This window comes from Syngnathus typhle, linkage group LG1 (genome assembly GCF_033458585.1).
Source record: "Syngnathus typhle isolate RoL2023-S1 ecotype Sweden linkage group LG1, RoL_Styp_1.0, whole genome shotgun sequence".
Lineage (NCBI taxonomy): Eukaryota > Metazoa > Chordata > Actinopteri > Syngnathiformes > Syngnathidae > Syngnathus > Syngnathus typhle.
This window is the reverse complement of record NC_083738.1, coordinates 27,066,266-27,084,876: the sequence shown is the minus strand read 5'-3', so window position 1 is coordinate 27,084,876 and position 18,611 is coordinate 27,066,266. Positions and strand designations below refer to the sequence as shown.

Genomic DNA, 18,611 nt, shown 5'->3' with positions numbered 1-18,611 from the left:
AGACGAGGAAATTTGCTCCCCTTTAGGCTTCAAGTCATTTGTTTGGAAGCACTTTGGATTCTAGTGCTGGCTCAACGGACAAGACACGTGCAGTTTGTAAATCCTGCCATGCAGTGATCACCAATCTCGCCGCACATTTAAAGAAAAAACACGACATCAAAGTTCAGTGTTAAAATAAGCACTTTGTATACTACAATACTCTTGTCATTTCCTAAATAAAGAGTTTGCAGTACCTTGTTGATTTTGCGTATGAATTGTTATAAATCAGGATATTGTTCTATATTTTTTATTTAAAAAAAAAAACATCGATCGTAGAGCACTATATCGCGATGTATCGTGAATGAATCGCGGCAGGCTTTAAGATATCGGCAAATATCGTATCGTGAGCCTTTGTATCAATATGATATCGTATCGTGACAAAACCCGCGATTTACACCCCTAATATGTATATATTCAACCAAATGCATAGAGAGTTCATTTTTAAAAAAAAAGTGCCTTTTGTTTTTAAATTTAGCAAATATTTGTGGCAAGGATGAACTGAACAGTCTAGTTGCCACTGTTTTTGAATCAGTCAAAAAATGATGGGGAAAAAAAAAACCTGAATCGTAATCGCTCGCTTTTATTTTGAAATTTTTACAACAACAGTGGAAACCAACATTTTTGTGACAGAAGTGATTGATTAAAATACTGCAATCAGTAATCAAAAATTCAATAACTGGATATAAATCGACATAATATACAATGAATTGTAGATGCGGTAACGTGGCGTAGAAATAACGACAGTGAAAAACAACATTTTTCTAACCAAGCGATCGAGTCAAAAACTGCAATCGGTAATCAAAAATGCGATAACTGAATATAAATTGACAGTGAATTATTGATGCTGTAACAGACCACAGAAAATGATGGAAAATACTGGATTACCCTTCCAGAGACATTTCTACAGTCGCAGACATCATTGGCAGTAACATAGCGCTCTAGTGATTCAAAATTCATGATTCGTAATCATACATTCTATAGAAGCTTTTCTTTCAAACAAAAAGCTCCCAAGTCCTGGCTCGCTTTTTAAAGGCAATGAGGACAAGACAACATGACAGGAATAAAAACAAAACCATGAACGATAGCAATAACCGACTTTGGACTTTCATTGCAGCCTCGAGACTATTCTCGTCTCTCCCGTTCTTACGATTGGGCTCTTTGAAAGCGCTGGAATTTCTGTACAATGTGTTTTGCTCTTTGAGTCAGTAAATTTACGAAAAGGCAGTCAAAGTTAAGTCAAGCGGGCAAAAAAAACTAAAAAGGACAAACCAAGTAGAGTCGAGTGTTAGTGAACATAGCACGCTCGTTCACATTGCATCTGGACACGACATCTAGTTGGTTGATAACAGCGAAGCTAAATGCTAAAAACACTTATGATGAGATAAGTTCTCTCTCCAGGCCTTCGGATATGTTGTCGGCCTGAGCTAGTGATATTTTTTGTCTTTTTTTGGTTTTGTTACAATGGTGATACTATTTCTTTGGAGCACAGTAGGAAGGGCATTCAATCTTTGTCTTCGATGATGACTTGCTTGCATTGTCAATTTTCTCCATGGGCTCTTGGGCCGTTGGGAACTGACACAGCCAGACGGACTCTACGGCGCCACCTGTGGCTCCGGTGAGGCAATTGGAAAATGCGCTGTGGGCATTTTGCACATGAAGCTGTTGACTTGGGCGCAGGACATTCGCTTCCATCTCCCAGTCTGAAAGAAAACAATCCATTTCAGTGGAGCCCAAAGCTCTTCTTCTTTCCAAAGCTCATTTGAGGACGCACCTGCCGTAACACAGCCACGCAGTGTTTGTCGAGGCCGACGCGCTGGATGGGTTCTCCCGCGGCCCAGTGGGTGAAGGTCACCTCGTGGCGGTCCGACCACACCAACGTGCCGGGAAGCGCCAGGTCGTTCAGTCCGGTCCACATGTCGCTGGTTTCTGATGGGAGGGAACAGAGCTCTCATCCGGTTCTCCGATGTTGACGGGGACTGTTAATTAACGGTCGGGATGCGCACCAAGGTGGGAGACATTTTTCACTGACGCCTGCTCCATCTCGCTGCGGATGGACACCAGTTCGGCACCAAGACTACGGCAGACGAGTTGCGCATCATCCCATTTCTTTTTTCCCTCAAATGTTTTGTAGCAGAACCCGGCAAACTCCTCCCAGTCAGGCGCCGCGCATCTGGGCTCTGCAGGCGAGACCCCGTGTGAGTTGTCGTCGTCATGACAGTTAGCGTGAGATAAACAACTGGTTTTGGAACTCACCCCCGTCCGCAAACGTGTGAGACACACCCAGCGGGTCGTTCAAACTGCAAATAGTAAAGCGCTAATTAGCCGGTGGCTCTTCATGGGACTTTTCCGTGAAGGTCGGCCACTCACTGTCCGGAGGTGATCCCGTTCCCGGTGGAGCCCGTGTAGACTTGCTGTTTGGGAGCTCTCATCACAATACAATCTCCTCCAATGTCGTTCCGGATGACGCCGGCGTGAATGGCGGCCGCGCAGATGTGCGAGTCCTGCATTTACACAAAGTTGCAGTCACAGACGAGACGTCGACCGGTGGGTGGGCTCAGGCAATCCCCTACCTCCGAGTAGACCAATGTTCCAGCGACAAAGTATTTGGCACAGCCCGGTGGACAGTAGAAGCTGGAGAAGGTAGGTGCAAGTTGTGAAATTGACGACTGGCCGTCATGGTCATGAAACATCGTGTCAGGTGTGACTCACGTTATCCAATCGGTGATGCGGAGGCTGTTGAACTTTCTGGCACAGGTGGTCTTATCTGTCGGAAAAAAGGCGAGAGTTTGTGGCATGTTTGGGGTTGTTATTTTGGGCAACCAAAGCGGTCGCGGATTGCGTTGCTCACCTTCATGTGGGCATCCCAAGATGTCGAAGCGGAGGCCAAATTCTGGACGATTCTCCAGCAGCAGGATGCGGACGTACTGAGCGAACCCGGGCGTCTCAAGCAGATGAGTCCCACCGCCGATGAACTAGAAATCGAATGTTTCCTTATTTGTTGTGACAAGATTGGAGAATAAGGTCGCGGTTGACTCCATTGGCTCACCTTCCCGTCCGGGTGTTTGTTCCACTTCTTCTTATCAACACTCAGTCTCATCTCAAGTGGGATGTCCCAGGAGCGAGTATCGGTGCTATTACAGCCCTGGGTCACGATCGCAGTCACTTTTCTCGTGTAGCCGAGGTTCACCAGGATCCAGCTGCCGAGGGCTGGAGGGGGGCGGACAAAAGAACGCTCAGGAGGAGACCAAAGTGCCAAGCGGTCAATTTTCTACGCACCATTTTTTGACGGCTTCCAGCAGGACTCCCCGTTGAGGCGGGCTTTTTCTGGGGTGGCGTCTTCCATTGAGGAGGAGGCTTTGAAGGAAGAGTCTGCGACGCTGCCGTCGGCGATGCCCAGACTGTCGAGACACACTGAGGACAGCCAAAAGTCATTTGAATTCGGAACGGATGCGTAAAATAAAAATCTGGCCATGGAGCCCCTTGTGGGACTCCTTGCATTGTTTTTCTGGGAATGTGAAGAGTCCTAGATTCAGTGCAGAGCGGAAGATCGCGAGGCGTGAATCCCACCTTTCTGTTCACAGCTATAGACCATCTGCAGATAGTTGGAGGGGGCAGGGCAGGACTTGTCCTCCAAAACCTCAATGTGGCATTTTTGCTGGCTGTTGCACATTTTCCTGTAGCGAGGGACGATGCCTTCCACTGAGCAGGTGTCCTCTGCAAGTTACAACACATTGGTGAGTATGAGCATTGATGCACTGGAATGAGGAACCAAACGAGCATCTGAACGGTTTGTAAGCATTGCTTCATTTTCATGAAGTTTCGTAGCAGGCCAAAGTTGTTTGGAGACTTTCAGGAGAAAACCAAGCGAAACGCTTCAGAGGTAGGCGGACAAATGCCTTCGTTGGCAAATGGTGGATTCTCAGCTCTTACCGTTTTCCAATGAGTTGTCGTCGTCGAATGAGTGGTCGTTGAATGAGTCGCCGTCCTCCTGGCAAACGTCGTCACTCCGCCGACCGTAAAAAGCGGACTGGATGCTGATGCGGCTTTCCTTCTGACCCTCAGCCTCACACACGAGGTCAGCAGAATGCTTGTTGCAGACAAGGATCTCCTTAAAGCCTGCCAAAGCATCGTCGTGTCATTTTATGTCTCGCCTCCCTTGAAGCCAACGTTCAAGGAGACTTACCATCATGAGGCCGCGGCGCTTTTGGCGTGTTTCCTGCAAGACAAAAGAAATAGGAGCGAGTCGGCACGTTGTGAGGATCGGCTGAGCGTCGCCGCGTCTTACCTCGTTTCTTGCACATGTAGCCTCTCTTCTTCTGGCAATTGTCAAACTTCCAGCGCCCGTTGCTTGTGAGTAAGGAAAGACAAGACGCACTAGAGAGGTCGCCGGGATCACCTGGAAGGAGACGACAGATACTCAGCTTCATTCCTCCGCAACATCGCAGACAAACATCGATTGGGTTTTTGAGCCACCTCCGTCCATGACGACGTAACCCAACGGGGATCCGTCAGTCCACCCGCTGCCGTCTTTCGTGATGTTGTTGCTGACGCCCAACCACAGAGAGAGAGCGCTCGGCAGAAAAGTGTCCAGACCTTTGGAGGTAAATGGTCAAATGTGGAACAAGAGATTGAAACAGTGCACGTTGGGGGAATTCAACAGCCCTGATCGCGACCAGACAGACGGACAGCCTACTTTGTATAAATGCCTGTTCTTGTGAGTCGGTGATGCTGAGCAGGTCTCCTCCGCGGCGGAGGCAGTCATCTCGCGCCTCCGTCCAGGCCTTGGCGTGCCAGCGTTGGATCAGGTAGCAGAAGTCGGAGGAGGGTCGCTCCAGCCACCAGCCGCACTTTGCACTCCGGCCTGCAAGCGAGAGTCGAGTCACTTTAGGGCAAACGGGCGACGAACGAACACACGTCGACTGGCGGATGGGAAGCCCACCTGGAGGCGGAGGAAGAAGAAAGTCTCGGACCTTGGCTGTAAGGAAAAGAGAAGACACATTAGCATTCTTAGCTTTGCCTTAAAATGTAAAGTGCTTTTCATATATATATATATATATATATATATATATATATATATATATATATATATATATATATATATATATATATATATATATATATATATATATATATATATATATATATATATATATATATATATATATATATTTATTTATTTATTTATTTATTTATTTATTTATTATCATTATCATCATTATTATTGAGAAGTGCAAAGTGAGTGGTCGTCATTTGCTGACCTTCTTTACAGATGAATGGCTGAATATTGGTGCAGGGCCAGTCCTCAAGTTTTCCAGTCTGCGACAAGGAAGCGCAGTCTCCACGTCCTGCCGGCCTGTCTGGGACCCACTCGATCTTGCCCTGCGGACGACACGCCAGACGTGACTTTGGCGCGTTTGGTCTCGCTCGCCACCACCGCATTTGCTCCAAAATGATGAGTCCTTTTTTCCTCCTACTAATCAACCCTTTCCCAGAGTATGACTTGAATTCATTGGACAATTTCCATCCACTTAAATCACAACTTGAGTTTCAGACTCAATTTTATATTCTCAGAAATGAGCGACTTTGCACTTCAACCATATGTGATTTATTTTTTCACTTCATTCCAATTTATTCTTATCATTTCACAACTTTGTCCTTGTTAATGCCCCATCTGATTAACACCTTCAATGTTTATCTCTTCTTGGCACATGACGAGCATTCTTGCCAAAGTCGAACTTTTGACTACTTTTGTAGGCCGCTCTAAACGTTTGGCTTACTGCAGGTGTTGCGTCGCTCCACTCAAAGTTGCCCTTGTTCTTCTTGAGTCCCACCCAAGATTGCAATCCTCCTACATACGGCGCGTGAGCTGGAGGAAATCACAAAAAGCGAGAAGAGCATTCAAACGTGTCAGACATTGGGAAACGCTGGGGGGTGGGGGGGGGGGGGGGGGTGGCGATAGCTGGCATCGGCAGTTTGACCCGGGCGCTCACCAGCCAAGAATTTGCCCTCGTCCCATGAGAGGACGCTGGCCAGGTGACCTTTCGATTCTTGGCAGAACTTCTCGGCATCGTTCCAAGTGCGCTCCATCCTCCCAAAGTGATAGCAAGAGCCCTTGTACAGGAAGTCGCCAGGGTCACAGTAGGAAGCTGAAGCCGGCAAGAAACATGGATTACAAAACCACAAGGGGGCGCTGCAGGTGTGAAAGGAAAGAAGAAGCATCACTGCCACTCACTCTCCATGCGATGGTAGTCCATTACGTAGTCTTTGTAGGAACACATCTGTCCCTCCGGGCAGTCTGCAGGAGGACGACGTGATTGCATTTTTTCCTCCTTTCAGCGTTAACATCGACACGGACGTGCACACTTACCGTCGGGCGACCGCTTGCACATGTACGCCAGTGAGGATCCGCACGAGCCATGTCTCCACTTGCCGGGCTGACTGGAGGAGTGCACACCTTGGTTGACGTACGCGCAGGCCTCAATGTTGGAGCTGTGGAGAAAAGTCATAAAAAAAAAACATACACACCCGAGAAACAGTTTTCCCTCCCTTCTCTGTGCCCCGCCTGACAATGAAAGAACGCAAAGAGGTGACCTTCCGTCTTGACGCGAGTCCCTGTTGGCGTAGCCCGGGATCATACCGGTGTCGGACCAAGTCAGCTTCTTTTCCCCCTCTTCAAAAAACTGACACCAGTCCTTGTTGCAGTCCTGCCGAAACCAATCCCGGTTGTCAGTCAACTACCGGTAGCGAGCCAACAGCAGCCTGCGCTTGCGTCTCACCAGATTGGAGAGTCCGATCCAGAAGGGCCGGTCGCCCATTTGCTTCTTCACAAAGCTTTCCTCGGAGATTGAGGAGATGGAGACCAGGTCGCCGCCCTCCCAGAGGCAGTCCTGACGAGCCCCCAGCCAACCGTTGTACGTCTCCATATTCTTGTAGCAGTTGGAGCCGTGAGGATTCCATCCGTTTTTGGCGTCACATGATGCCTTGGGATCGATTAATGCTGATAAAACAGCAAAGTTGCCTTGGTCAATTTTCAACGTTTGGTGAAAAGCAGAAATTCAGCAAACAGCTAACAATGCAGTCGGTCGACCCAATTCAGTTTTTGCCAAATTGCGTCGCCTGCTTGACTGGCAATCCACAACTGACAAGTCTTTAGAAGGACACGGGCATTGAAGGCTATTAGCCTGAAAAAATACAGTCACAATAGTAGATAAACAAGGCCAGTTTTTTTCAGAAGAAAATCATCAACCGGTTTCAAGATGCTGAATGATCTCAAAGAACCAACTCGGGCTGCCACAAATGATTATTTAGCTCATGGTCTAGTCACCCATGCTATAGCCACTATTGAACGGCGAGCAGCTGATCGTGCATAACCTTTGTTCGCTTACAACCTGAATTCTTTACGCTAGGAAAATAAAAAAAGAAGAAGAGCGTCGTCATGTCATTTTTGTCTCGTTTGAAGTCACCGTTCAAGGAGACGTACCGTCATGAGGCTGCTGCAGCGGTTCTAGAATGTTTCCTGCAAGACAAAAGCCAAAGAAGCGAGTCAGCACGTTGTGAGAATCGGCCGGGCGTCGCCGCGTCTTACCTCTTTTCTTGCAGATGTAGCCTGTCTTCTTCCGGCAATCGTCAAACTTCCAGCGGCCGTTGCTTGTGAGCAAGGAAAGACAGGACGCACCAGAGAGGTCACCGGGGTCATCTGGAAGGAGACGACAGATGCTCAGCTCCATTTTTCGCAGACCAACATCGATTGGGTTTTCGAGCCACCTTCGTCCATGACGACGTAACCCAACGGGGATCCGTCAGTCCACCCGCTGCCGTCTTTCGTGATGTTGTTGTTGATGCCCAACCACAGAGAGGGAGCGCTCGGCAGAAAAGTGTACAGACCTTTGGAGGTAAATGGTCAAATGAGTTTGAAACAGTCCACGTTGAAGGAATTCAACAGCTCTGATCACGACCGGACAGACAGACAGACAGACAGACAGACAGACAGACTAACAGAAGGACAGACAGACAGACTAACAGAAGGACAGACAGACGACCGACCAGCCAGCCAGCCAGCCAGCCAGCCAGCCAGCCAGCCGACCAGCCAGCCAGCCGACCAGCCAGCCAGCCAGCCTACTTTGTATGAAGGCCTGTTCACGTGAGTCGGCGATACTGAGCAGGTCGCCTCCATGGCGAAGGCAGTCATCTCGCGCCTCCTTCCAGGACTTGGTTGGCCTGTGTTGGATCAGGTAGCAGAAGTCGGAGGAGGGTCGGTCCTGCCACCGGCCGCACTTTGCACTCCGGCCTGCAAGTCAGAGTGGAGTCACTTGAGGGCAAACGGGCGACGAGAGACCACCGCACGCCGACTGCCGAGTGGGACGCCCACCTGGCGGCGGAGGAAGAAGAAAGTCTTGGACCTTGGCTGCAAGGAAGGAAAAGAGAGGACACATTAGCACTCTTCAATTTGCCGTGAAGTGCATTATATATCAAAGGTATAATTATGATGATGAGAGAGCACGTGGTCATCATCACTTGCTGACCTTTTTTACAGATGAATGGCTGAATATCGGTGCAGGGCCAGTCCTCAAGTTTTCCAGTCAGCGACAAGGCAGCGCAGTCACCCCGTCCAATCGGCCCGTGTGGGACCCACTCGATGTTGACCTGTGGACGACACGCCAGATCAATATTTTCTCACACTAGATGTATCGTTTTAGCTGTATCCTTCATTCTGGGCCAGTGACAACTTTTGCAGACGGCTCCAAACGTTTGGCTTACTGCAGGTGTTGCGTCGCTCCACTCAAACATGTCGTGTTTCTTGAGTCCCACCCAGGATTGCAATCTTGCTTTGTAGGGCATGTGACCTTGAGGAAATCAGAAAACGCAACTGAGCACAAGACGAGCATCCAAACTTGACAGATGTTGTGAAGTGCTGTGAGACGATTGCCGGCATCGGCGGTTTGTTTTGAAGCTCACCAGCCAAGAATTGGCCTTCTTCCAGTGAGTGGACGCTAGCCAGGTGACCTTTCGATTCTCGGCAGAACTTCTCGGCGTTCTTCCAATTTTTTTTCTTCTCCCAAAAGTGATAGCAAGAGCCCTTGTACAGGAAGTCGCCAGGGTCGCAGGGGGAAGCTGAAGCTGCCGAGACACACGGATTACAAAACCACAAGCGGACGCTGCAGGTGTGAAAAGAAAGAAGAAGCGTTGCTGCCACTCACTCTCCACTCGATTGTAGGCGAATCCGTAGTCTTTGTAGGAACACAGCCGTCCCTCCGGGCAGTCTGCAGGAGGACGACGCAATTGCATTTTTGCCTCCTTTCAGCGTCAACATGGCAAGGGACGTGCACACTTACCGTCGGGCGACCGCTTGCACATGTACGCCAAGGAGGATCCGCACGAGCCATGTCTCCACTTGCCAGGCTGACTGGCGGGGTGCACACCTTGGTTGACGTAGGCGCAGGACTGAAGGTTGGCACTGTCGGGAGAAGACACACACGTGAAAAACGTGCCAATTTGGAGGCTTTTCCTTGCTTTTTCCTTGACACGTGTGCTCTCTCAAATTTTGCAAACGGGTTCCATAATCTCGCTGCGTGTCCCTCATGGACGCAAAAAGGTGACATGAGCTCCTTACCTTCCGTATTGACCTGAGTGCCAGTTGACGTAGTTCAGCGTCACAGCGGTGTTGGACCAAGTCAGCTTCTGTTGTCCCGCTTCAAAAAACTGACACCAGGCCTTGTCGCAGTTCTGGAGAGTTCAAACCCGTCCGTCGTCAGTGGCGTGACAACAGCGAGCCAACAGACGCTTGCTTGCGCTTGCGTCTCACCAGATTGGAGAGTCCGATCCAGAAGGGCTTGTCGCCCATTTGCTCCGTCACAAAGCTTTGCTCGTAGGGCGAGGTGATGGAAACCAGGTCGCCGCCCTCCCAGACGCAGTCGTAACGAGCCCCCAGCCAACCGTTGGTGGTCTCCATCTTCTTGTAGCAGTTGGAGCCGAGGCGTTGCCACCCTTTGTTTGTTTCACATGTCTGAACGACTGAGGACAGACGGACACATTTTGGGATTATTCCGACGTCACAGCGCCACGTTTTTTGCATTCTTCAGCAAAATTAAGACATGCGACAAACAAGGGGACCACGACTGCATCAATACCGACATCAGACAAAAATCACTTTGGTCTAATGCAGTGCTTCTCAAATAGTGGGGCGCGCCCCCCAGGGGGGGCGCGGTGCTATTCCTGGGGGGGCGCGTGTGACCCTGGGGAACAGGCTTTTTTTTTGGCAGTACTAGAATAAAGTGTAATTGCGGGTTTACTACAGCAGGGGGCAGTGGCGCTCTCATTGTTACTTCTGTCACGTTTGCGACAGTGCAACATTTTACGACTTACAAGACAAGTTAGGATAGTCACGGTGGGGAGGGGGGGCGCGAATAGATTTCTTCTTGCTAGGAGGGGGGCGTAACAGAAAATAATTGAGAAGCACTGGTCTAATGACACGCGTTGGGTAGAATGGACCGAGCACCTTGTCTTACCTCGTCTCTTGCAGACGTAGCCGCGCTTCTTCTCGCAATCGCCGACTTCCCGGCCGCCCTCGACACCGGGTAAGGCGTTGCAGCGTCGGCCGGAGGGGTCACTGGGGTTACCTGGAAGGGGACGGCAGATGCTCAGCGCTCCTTCACGGAAATGGACATTTTCCGGCCAGGTTTTCGACCCACCTGCGGCGGCCAACTGGACGGAATTGGGTGAGGATTGGGCCGACTGCTCGCTGCCGTCTTCAACCGTGGTGTCCAACCACACAGAGGAAGCCTTTGGCAGAAGACCTTTGGGTCAAAGGTAAACACTGTTGAAACATCTCACAGGTGCGTGTGCGAAACGCTTAACCGTAATGAAGCGCGGATGACGTCTGGCTCGTGTCCTTGTCGCTGGGGGCCACAAGCTTTTCTTTGCAACGTCGTCTTTCATCAAGCACATTACGCGGTGGACAGCCTACCTTGGATGAAGGCGTGTTCCTGCGAGTCGGCGAAGCCGAGCAGGTTGCCGCTGAGGCGGGCGCACTTGTCTCGCGCCTCCTTCCAGGTCTTGGTGGGCTTGGAGTTGATCAGGTAGCAGAAGTTGTTGGCGGGGTTTTCCTGCCACCAGCCGCACTTTGCGCTCTCGCCTGCAAGCGAGACTCGGGTCACTCGAGAGCAAATGGTATTTTGCATGTGGGCTGCAGGGCAGGACGCCCGCCCACCTGATGCTGATGTCGGCGTCAGAAGAAGCGGAAGAGGTTCTCTGGCCTTGCCTGCAAGGATGTGAGAGGGATCAAACATGAGAGCGCGCCAAGAAGACAAAGGGCAAATGAGAGGTCGTGACTTTCGGACCTTTTCGACAGATGGATGGACGAAAGTCTTCGCATTTGGTCAGGTGAACGTTACCATCAAGTACCAATTTGGAGCACTCAGATGGTCTGTATGAACTATACCACGGGACATCATCCTGCGGAGGGAGGACACAGCGGGTGGGCGTGACTTGAGTGTGTTAGTTGTTGCAGTTGTTCCGATGGCCTCCCAGCAAATCCCTTCAAAGTCACTTTATTGATTCAAATCTCTCCAATTCATTTTCATAACCTCTTTCTCACAATCAGATGAAATAAAAAAATGTTGCCCCGCAATATGAGCTTTGATTCGATTGATCACCATTTGAATCCTCATCAAATGAAAAAACACGTTTGTCTTGCAACACCACACAAGGCAAGTCCAATTCAAATCAAACCATTTGACAGGCAGAGCGAGCGAGCGAGCGAGCGAGCATGCTTGTCCGATTTGTCCTCCTAATTCAAAACAACTATGCTCTGCTAAAATCACACTTTTTAACATGACGGCTTCATTCTGGCCAATTGACAACTTTTTGGACTTCGACCTGTTGCACACAGATAGGTCACTTACTGCACATGATGTGTCGCTCCACTCAAAGTTGCCATTGTTCTTCCTGAGTCCCAACCAAGCCAACCATCCTTGTCCATCTCGTCGCACGTGAGCTTGAGGAGAGCGGAACAAACACTTGTTGTGAAACATTGCGGCTCGATTGCTGGCCTGCTCACTCATTTTGCCTTGGCGCTCGCTCACCAAACAAAAATTGTCCGACAACCAGTGAGTGGAGGCTGGCCAGGTGACCTCCCTTCTTCTTGCAGAAATCCTCAGCCGCTGGCCAGGTTTTACGTGTCCCCTCAAAATGGTAACAAGAGTCCTTGTACAGGAACTCGCCAGAGTCGCAGAAGGAAGCTGAAAACCAAAGTCAGACAGACTTAGAAAAGCACAAGAAGACGCTGCGGGTGGAGACAGAAGAAGCGTGGCTGCCACTCACTCTCAACTCGATTGTAACGGTAACCCGAGTCTTTGTAGGAACACGGCCATCCGTCCGGGCAGTCTGCAGGAGGACGACGTGATTGCAATTTTCCTCCTTTCAGCATCAACATCCCAAGAAGAGACAGACTCACCGTCGGGCGACCACTCGCACATGTACGCCAAGGAGGATTGGCACGAGCCATGTCTCCACTTTCCAGGCTGACTGTAGAGGTCCACACCTTGGTTGACGTAGGCGCAGGACTCAACGTTGGAGCTGTCGCAGAAAGGTGGGGGAAAATGAGACACACGACAAGCCAAATTGGAGTTGATTTTCCTCTTTTCGGATCAAAAGAAAACACAAGCTGTTTTTGAACCTGCTCACACATTTTTGGAAAGGGTTCCAAAATGTTCCTGTGCATCTTGCAGGACACAGAACGCAAAGAGGTGACCTTCTTACCTTCCCTTTTGACGCGTGTCCCAATTGGTGTAGTCCGGCATCATACTGGTGCTGGACCAAGTCAGGTTCTTTGCTCCCGCTTCAAAAAACCAACACCCCTCGTCGTTGCAGTTCTGCCGAAACCAATTGCGGTTGTCAGTCAACTGCCGGTAGCTAGCCAACAGCCGCTAGCTAGCGCTTTGGTCTTACCAGGTTGGAGAGCCCGATCCAGAAGGGCTGGTCGCCCATCTGCCGCTTCACAAAGTCTTCCTCGTCCGTGGAGGTGATGGACACAAGGTCGCCGCCCTCCCAGAGGCAGTCGTGACGAGCCCCCAGCCAACCGTTGGTTGTGTCCATCTTCTTGTAACAGTGGGAGCCGTGAAGAGTCCATCCCCTTTTTGCGTCACATTTCTTGATTGATCCTGATGAAACAGCAATGTCGCCTTGGTCATTTGTCAGCGTTTGGTGAAAAACACAAATTGAGCAGACAGGCAAGAAGGAAGTCGGCCGAATTCCCTTTTGGCCAAATTGCGTCACCTGCATGACTGACAATAATACAATATGAGAACTTAAGCCTTGCACAGAGGCTGAGATCAACCGGAGTCAAATTGCCTGTTTGCCGTGCACAACGTTGGTCAATTAAGCCATTTCTGATTTTGGAATCATCTATCCACAAAAAATCGACAAGGCCCTTTTTGTTTTTTCTCACGATAATCATCAACCCTTTTGAAGATGTTTTTTTTTTCATTTGTTTTTTCTTTTTCATGTGTCAAATGTTCACATAATCCAATTGATTACATGTGGATAAGTAGTAGTATTATTTGGATGAGTGAAAGGCAATTCATTTGGAAGCAGTTGTGCGGCCTTGGAATCCCCCCCGCCACCCTCCCTTTGCTTTTCCTCCCCGGCCTCTGCTGTCCCCCCCCCCTGGCGGGCGGGCGGTAGGAGAGAGAGGGCTGCTCTTCTGACACGCACGCACGAAGAACCAACGAAAGAACCCCGACACGACACGACACCACTCTCAGCAGCAAATCGACATCACGTGACAGACAATAAGGGCGCCGCAGTGCCCATCCAACCAATTTGAGATGAAAGTGACTGAGCTAGGAAACGGGCCATTTTTTCTTTCTTGAGAGTGCTTGTGCGGCTCCACGTGTATTGCGCCCTGAGCGGTCGCCCAAGCTCCCACCTGATGCTGATGTCGTCACCGGAAGATACTGGAATAAATCTCTGGCCTTGCCTGTAGGGATGTAAGAGGATCAAATATGAGAGAGCAACCAGAAGACAAAGGGCAAATGAGAGGTCGCGACTTTCTGACCTTTTTGACAGATGGGTGGGTAAACCTGACTGCAAGGATACATGGCAACTCGACCATACAAAGGGTAATGCAATTGGGCGCAGTCACTATATTTGCCAGTTGGATGCCATGGGACGTCATTCTGTGGAGGAAGGACACAGCGGGTGGGCGTGACTTGAGCGTGTTAGGTGTTGCAGCTGCTCAGATGGCTTTCCAGCAAATTCCTTCAAAGTCACTTTATTGATTCAAATCTCTCCAATTCATTTTCATAACCTCTTTCTCATGATCAGAATTGTTGCCATATTCAGACTGGAACTTTTCAATGAACAAATGTTTACTTTGAAAATGAAAGGTGCACTTTGATTCGACTGATCATTTAATTGTTTTTTCCTTCTAAACGATCATTTGAATCCTCATCAAATGAAAAAACCCGTTTGTCTTGTAACACGACTCAAGGCAAGTCAAATTCAAATCAAACCATTTGACAGGGAGAGCATTCTTGTCAGATTTGTCCTCCTAATTCAGCACAACTTTGTTCTGCTCAAATGACACTTTTTAACCTTTGCCCTCTAACATGACGGCTTCATTCTGGGAGAAAGTTTTTTGGACCTCGATCTGTTGCACACTTGTCACTTACTGTCATTGATCCATCGCTCCACTCATATTTGCCATTGTTCCTCTTGAGTCCCAGCCAATTCCAAGTAGTTCGCACGTGAGCTTGAGGAGAGCAGAACAAAGACTTGTTGTGAAACATTGCGGCTCGATTGCTGGCCTGCTCATTCTGCCTTGGTGCTCGCTCACCAGACAAAAATTCTCCGTCAACCTGTGAGTGGACGCTGGCCAGGTGACCTCCCTTGTTCTTACAGAAATCCTCAGCCGGTTGCCAGGTTGACCAGGGCCCCTCAAAATAGTAACAAGATTTCTTGTACAGGAAGTGGCCAGAGTCGCACAAGGAAGCTGAAACCCAAAAGAACCTCGTTCGAAAAACACAAAAAGATGGTGCGGTGTGAAAAGAAGCGCCGCTGCCACTTACTCTCCAGTCGATAGTAAATGGAAGCAGATGCTTTGCGGGAACAGGTACGTCCATTCGAGCAGGCTGCGGAAAGATGACGTAATTGCGCTTTTCTTCTTTCAGCGTCAACATTACAACGGGGGTTCAGACTTACCGTCGAGCGGCCGCTTGCACATGTACGCCAAGGAGGATTGGCACGAGCCATGTCTCCACTTGCCAGGCTGACCGTAGTAGTACACACCTTGGTTGACGTAGGCGCAGGACTCAACGTTGGAGCTGTCGCAGAAAGGTGGGGGAAAATGAGACACACGACAAGCCAAATTGGACTTGATTTTCCTCTTTTTTGATCAAAAGAAAACACAAGCTGTTTTTGAACCTGCTCACACATTTTTGGAAAGGGTTCCAAAATGTTCCTGTGCATCTTCCCGGACACAGAACGCAAAGAGGTGACCATCTTACCTTGCACTTTGATCCGTGTTCCAATTGGTGTAGTCCGGCGTCATACTGGTGCTGGACCAAGTCAGCTCCTTTTCTCCCGCTTCAAAAAACCAACACCCCTCGTCGTTGCAGTTCTGCCGAAACCAATTGCGGTTGTCAGTCAACTACCTGTAGCTAGCCAACAGCCGCTAGCTAGCACTTTGGTCTTACCAGATTGGAGAGCCCGATCCAGAACGGCTTGTCGCCCATCTGCCTCTTCACAAAGTCTTGCTCGTTCTCGTCGGTGAAGGAGACAAGGTCGGCGCCCTCTAAGACGCAGTCGTAACGAGCCCCCACCCAACCGTTGTACGTCTCCATCTTCTTGTAGCAGTGGGAGCCGTGAAGAGTCCATCCGTTGTCACATGTTGGCCCAGAATTGGTTGATCCTAATGAAACAGCAAAGTTGCCTTGGTTTGGTGAAAAGCAGAAATTCAGCAAACAGACAAGAATGAAGTCGGCCGAATTCACTTTTTGCCAAACTGCGTCACCTGCATGACTGACTTGGGCATTAAAAGCCAATTAGCCTGAGAAGATAAACATGGCATTGTTTTCCATGAGATAACCATCAAACGGTTTCAAGATGCTGATTCATTTCAGGGACTGTTACACATGTCTAAAAACGGAGGAAATTCAGTCCTCGTGCTACCACTTGGCCAGGCAAGCTTGTTTTTTTTACTCAAGTGCGGCCCACGTCAAAAGAGTCCACATTCGACTTTTTTTTATTTATTTTCATCTATCGCCAAAAGATACAAACTAAAATATTATATTCACCCAAAAAATCAACAAGACACATTTTTGTCACGAGATAACAGTTTCAGGAACCTGAAGGATTTCAAGGACTGTTGCACGTGTCTAAAAAGGGAAGAAATACAGTCCACTTCTGTCATTCTCCCGCCACTCGGGGAGAGAAAAAGATTTTTGTTTTTTTTTAACTCAACTCCTGCCCACATGGTGGCGCTAGAAGTCAACAAATTCCACTTCCAACTTTTTCTTTTTTCTTTTCATCAATTACCAAAAGATACTTTGACAATATATGCAAAGGAAGACGTGTTGGAATTTCACGCCTCTTGTAACAAATCTTCGTGACTATCACTTCCTTTGCCCCACCGCCCACACACGCTCCAGTGCAACGTATTTGCCCTTTTTTGGGGGGGGGGGGCTAAGAAGAACGCAATGTATGGTTGCAAATATTAAAGCCAATAGTGGTGCAGTTGTGTTGCTAAGTTACGCGTGTGCACGTCGCTACATACGTAGACAGTAGCCCGTATGAGGTTTTTGTTGATTTTGTTTGTTTGGAGGGATGGACAAACAAGTGCCACGTTAACATCAAATGATATATTCGCTCCTCTAATTGTGTCGGTTGCATGTCCTATTCGATATGAAACATTGTTTGGTGGTAAAACGTGAGCAGGGAGGGCTCTGGATGCACTCCATCACTATTCAAATGATTATTTGATCACTTATGCTGAGCGCCACATTAAATAAACGACTTTTGTTGCAGACCGGACGGACATCGTCATTACGCGTAAGTACAACCTTTGCTTATTTCCGAGACAGTATGTGAGGAGAAAAACGGAGTTTGCCTTTCCAACAAAGTGATACACCGTTTTGTCCTCACTGGGGCTCTTTTACTCCCCAAACATATTTGATGTATGTCTATGTTGAGGACTTGCTGTGATATTGGGGTTCTCGCATGTTCATATTTGACAATTACAATAATTTTTTTCTGCTCTGTCACTTGAGTTCCGGAATCATTCTAAGATTCGTTTCCTCGCAAACTTCTTTCTCTCGAGTTGCCGTGCGCATTTGGGTGAGGGAGGGGGGGAGTGGGGTTGGAATGTGCCATTGCGTCTCGCAATCAATGTCAGCTTGTTGAAGAGGCATAAAAACAGGTAAAAAAGACTCTTTGCACTCACAACACAAAGTTTACGTGCACAAAAGCAAGCGCTGTTACATCCATTTGAAAAGAACTCCATTTGGGTCCAAAAGGTGGACCAAATTTGGGTTGAAAATCAAGCCAAACTCTTTTGCGCAGAAAATGGACTGATTTTGTACAAAAACTCCTCAAATGCCATAACGCCCCATAGTTGAGACCAATTAACCCAGCTTCCTAAGTCGGTCCAATTTTGAACCCGGCGGCGGATCCGCACTGCCATCCGAACCACACACGTTCTTCTAAAGTTATCATTAAGTTGTACATTTTGGGCGATGGACTCACCGTCTGCGCAGGTGTACAACGTCCATACAACACAAGACAGAAGAACCAGCGCCAGGCGCGCGGCAGGGGGGGTCTTCATGGCCTCGAGGCTATTGAACGCAGAAATCCCGGTGTGGTGCACGCACTCGTTCCGCTCGAAACAAGGACAGCCGCCCGCTCGACAGGCGCTCGCTCGCTCGCTCACTCGCTCGGCTGCTGCTGCTTCGGCTGCTGCTCGGCCCCCACCTTCGCGAGTATCGCACCCTTGGAAGAGCGCGTTCCCGCGGAGACGCTCTGTACGTGTGCGCGTCTTTGAGCAATGGAACGCGATATCATTTTGGCCACCTTTGTCCAGACTTTGGACACCACTTTGATTTTATTCGCTATGGGAAAGAGGGGACGCAAGCAAAAAAGGGGGGACAACCTTTGGGGTCACCTCAACCTACGTTCGTTTTAAAGTGAAGCCAAGTCATGTGTAAAAGTATTTTTTATTTTATTTTTTACTCGACATCAGTCAAAGTGGAATGAGCTCATGACAACGTCGACTGACTGAAAGATCAAAAACATTGGCTCACTCAATCAGCCGACATTTTCTCATCACATCAGGGGGGTTGCTTGCGGAAAAAAAAAAGGCAAATGAGCAGGTTGTCATGTAGCAGGAAGGATGGCTTCCTAAAAGGCACCGGTGGTTTTTTAACCAAGCGCTTGGGGTGTCCAGTGGCGTGCTGGGACCATTTTGCAGCCCGGGAGTTTCAAATCCAACCGGCCCAATGGCAGGCGCACAGAATAGTGGAATACCGCCGCGTCCACTATATTTAAGCGCTGACCATGGGTGACTATAACAGAAAATAAAA

General features: G+C 49.0%; 2 protein-coding genes across 2 annotated transcripts; both read right to left on the bottom strand.

The window, feature by feature from the left end:
* Positions 1 to 598: 598 nt before the first annotated feature.
* Positions 599 to 15,305, bottom strand: LOC133162019 (C-type mannose receptor 2-like). The gene is made up of 53 exons (XM_061290894.1): positions 15,238 to 15,305; positions 15,105 to 15,167; positions 14,873 to 15,028; positions 14,709 to 14,788; positions 14,093 to 14,213; positions 13,964 to 14,014; positions 12,985 to 13,196; positions 12,796 to 12,908; positions 12,491 to 12,612; positions 12,358 to 12,420; positions 12,120 to 12,275; positions 11,940 to 12,031; positions 11,376 to 11,490; positions 11,246 to 11,296; positions 11,003 to 11,170; positions 10,728 to 10,832; positions 10,545 to 10,655; positions 9,842 to 10,050; positions 9,650 to 9,762; positions 9,372 to 9,493; positions 9,237 to 9,299; positions 8,995 to 9,156; positions 8,797 to 8,882; positions 8,562 to 8,682; positions 8,408 to 8,443; positions 8,159 to 8,326; positions 7,804 to 7,923; positions 7,625 to 7,735; positions 7,520 to 7,555; positions 6,816 to 7,036; positions 6,631 to 6,743; positions 6,407 to 6,528; positions 6,272 to 6,334; positions 6,030 to 6,185; positions 5,817 to 5,905; positions 5,298 to 5,418; positions 4,979 to 5,014; positions 4,733 to 4,900; positions 4,513 to 4,632; positions 4,325 to 4,435; positions 4,223 to 4,255; positions 3,970 to 4,155; positions 3,607 to 3,753; positions 3,316 to 3,450; positions 3,086 to 3,246; positions 2,888 to 3,011; positions 2,749 to 2,803; positions 2,610 to 2,670; positions 2,407 to 2,540; positions 2,293 to 2,336; positions 2,043 to 2,216; positions 1,811 to 1,965; positions 599 to 1,739 (listed from the first exon to the last, which is right to left on the bottom strand). The coding sequence occupies exons 1-53, from the start codon at positions 15,257 to 15,259 to the stop codon at positions 1,632 to 1,634; spliced, it is 5,985 nt and encodes a 1,994-aa protein (XP_061146878.1). The 5' UTR covers positions 15,260 to 15,305; the 3' UTR covers positions 599 to 1,631.
* Positions 15,306 to 15,538: 233 nt separating this feature from the next.
* LOC133156822 (lactose-binding lectin l-2-like) lies at positions 15,539 to 17,958 on the bottom strand. The gene is made up of 3 exons (XM_061282869.1): positions 17,779 to 17,958; positions 15,732 to 15,946; positions 15,539 to 15,655 (listed from the first exon to the last, which is right to left on the bottom strand). Exons 1-3 carry the CDS (start codon positions 17,855 to 17,857, stop codon positions 15,539 to 15,541), a joined length of 411 nt encoding a protein of 136 aa, XP_061138853.1. The 5' UTR covers positions 17,858 to 17,958.
* Between the last annotated feature and the right edge of the window lie 653 nt (positions 17,959 to 18,611).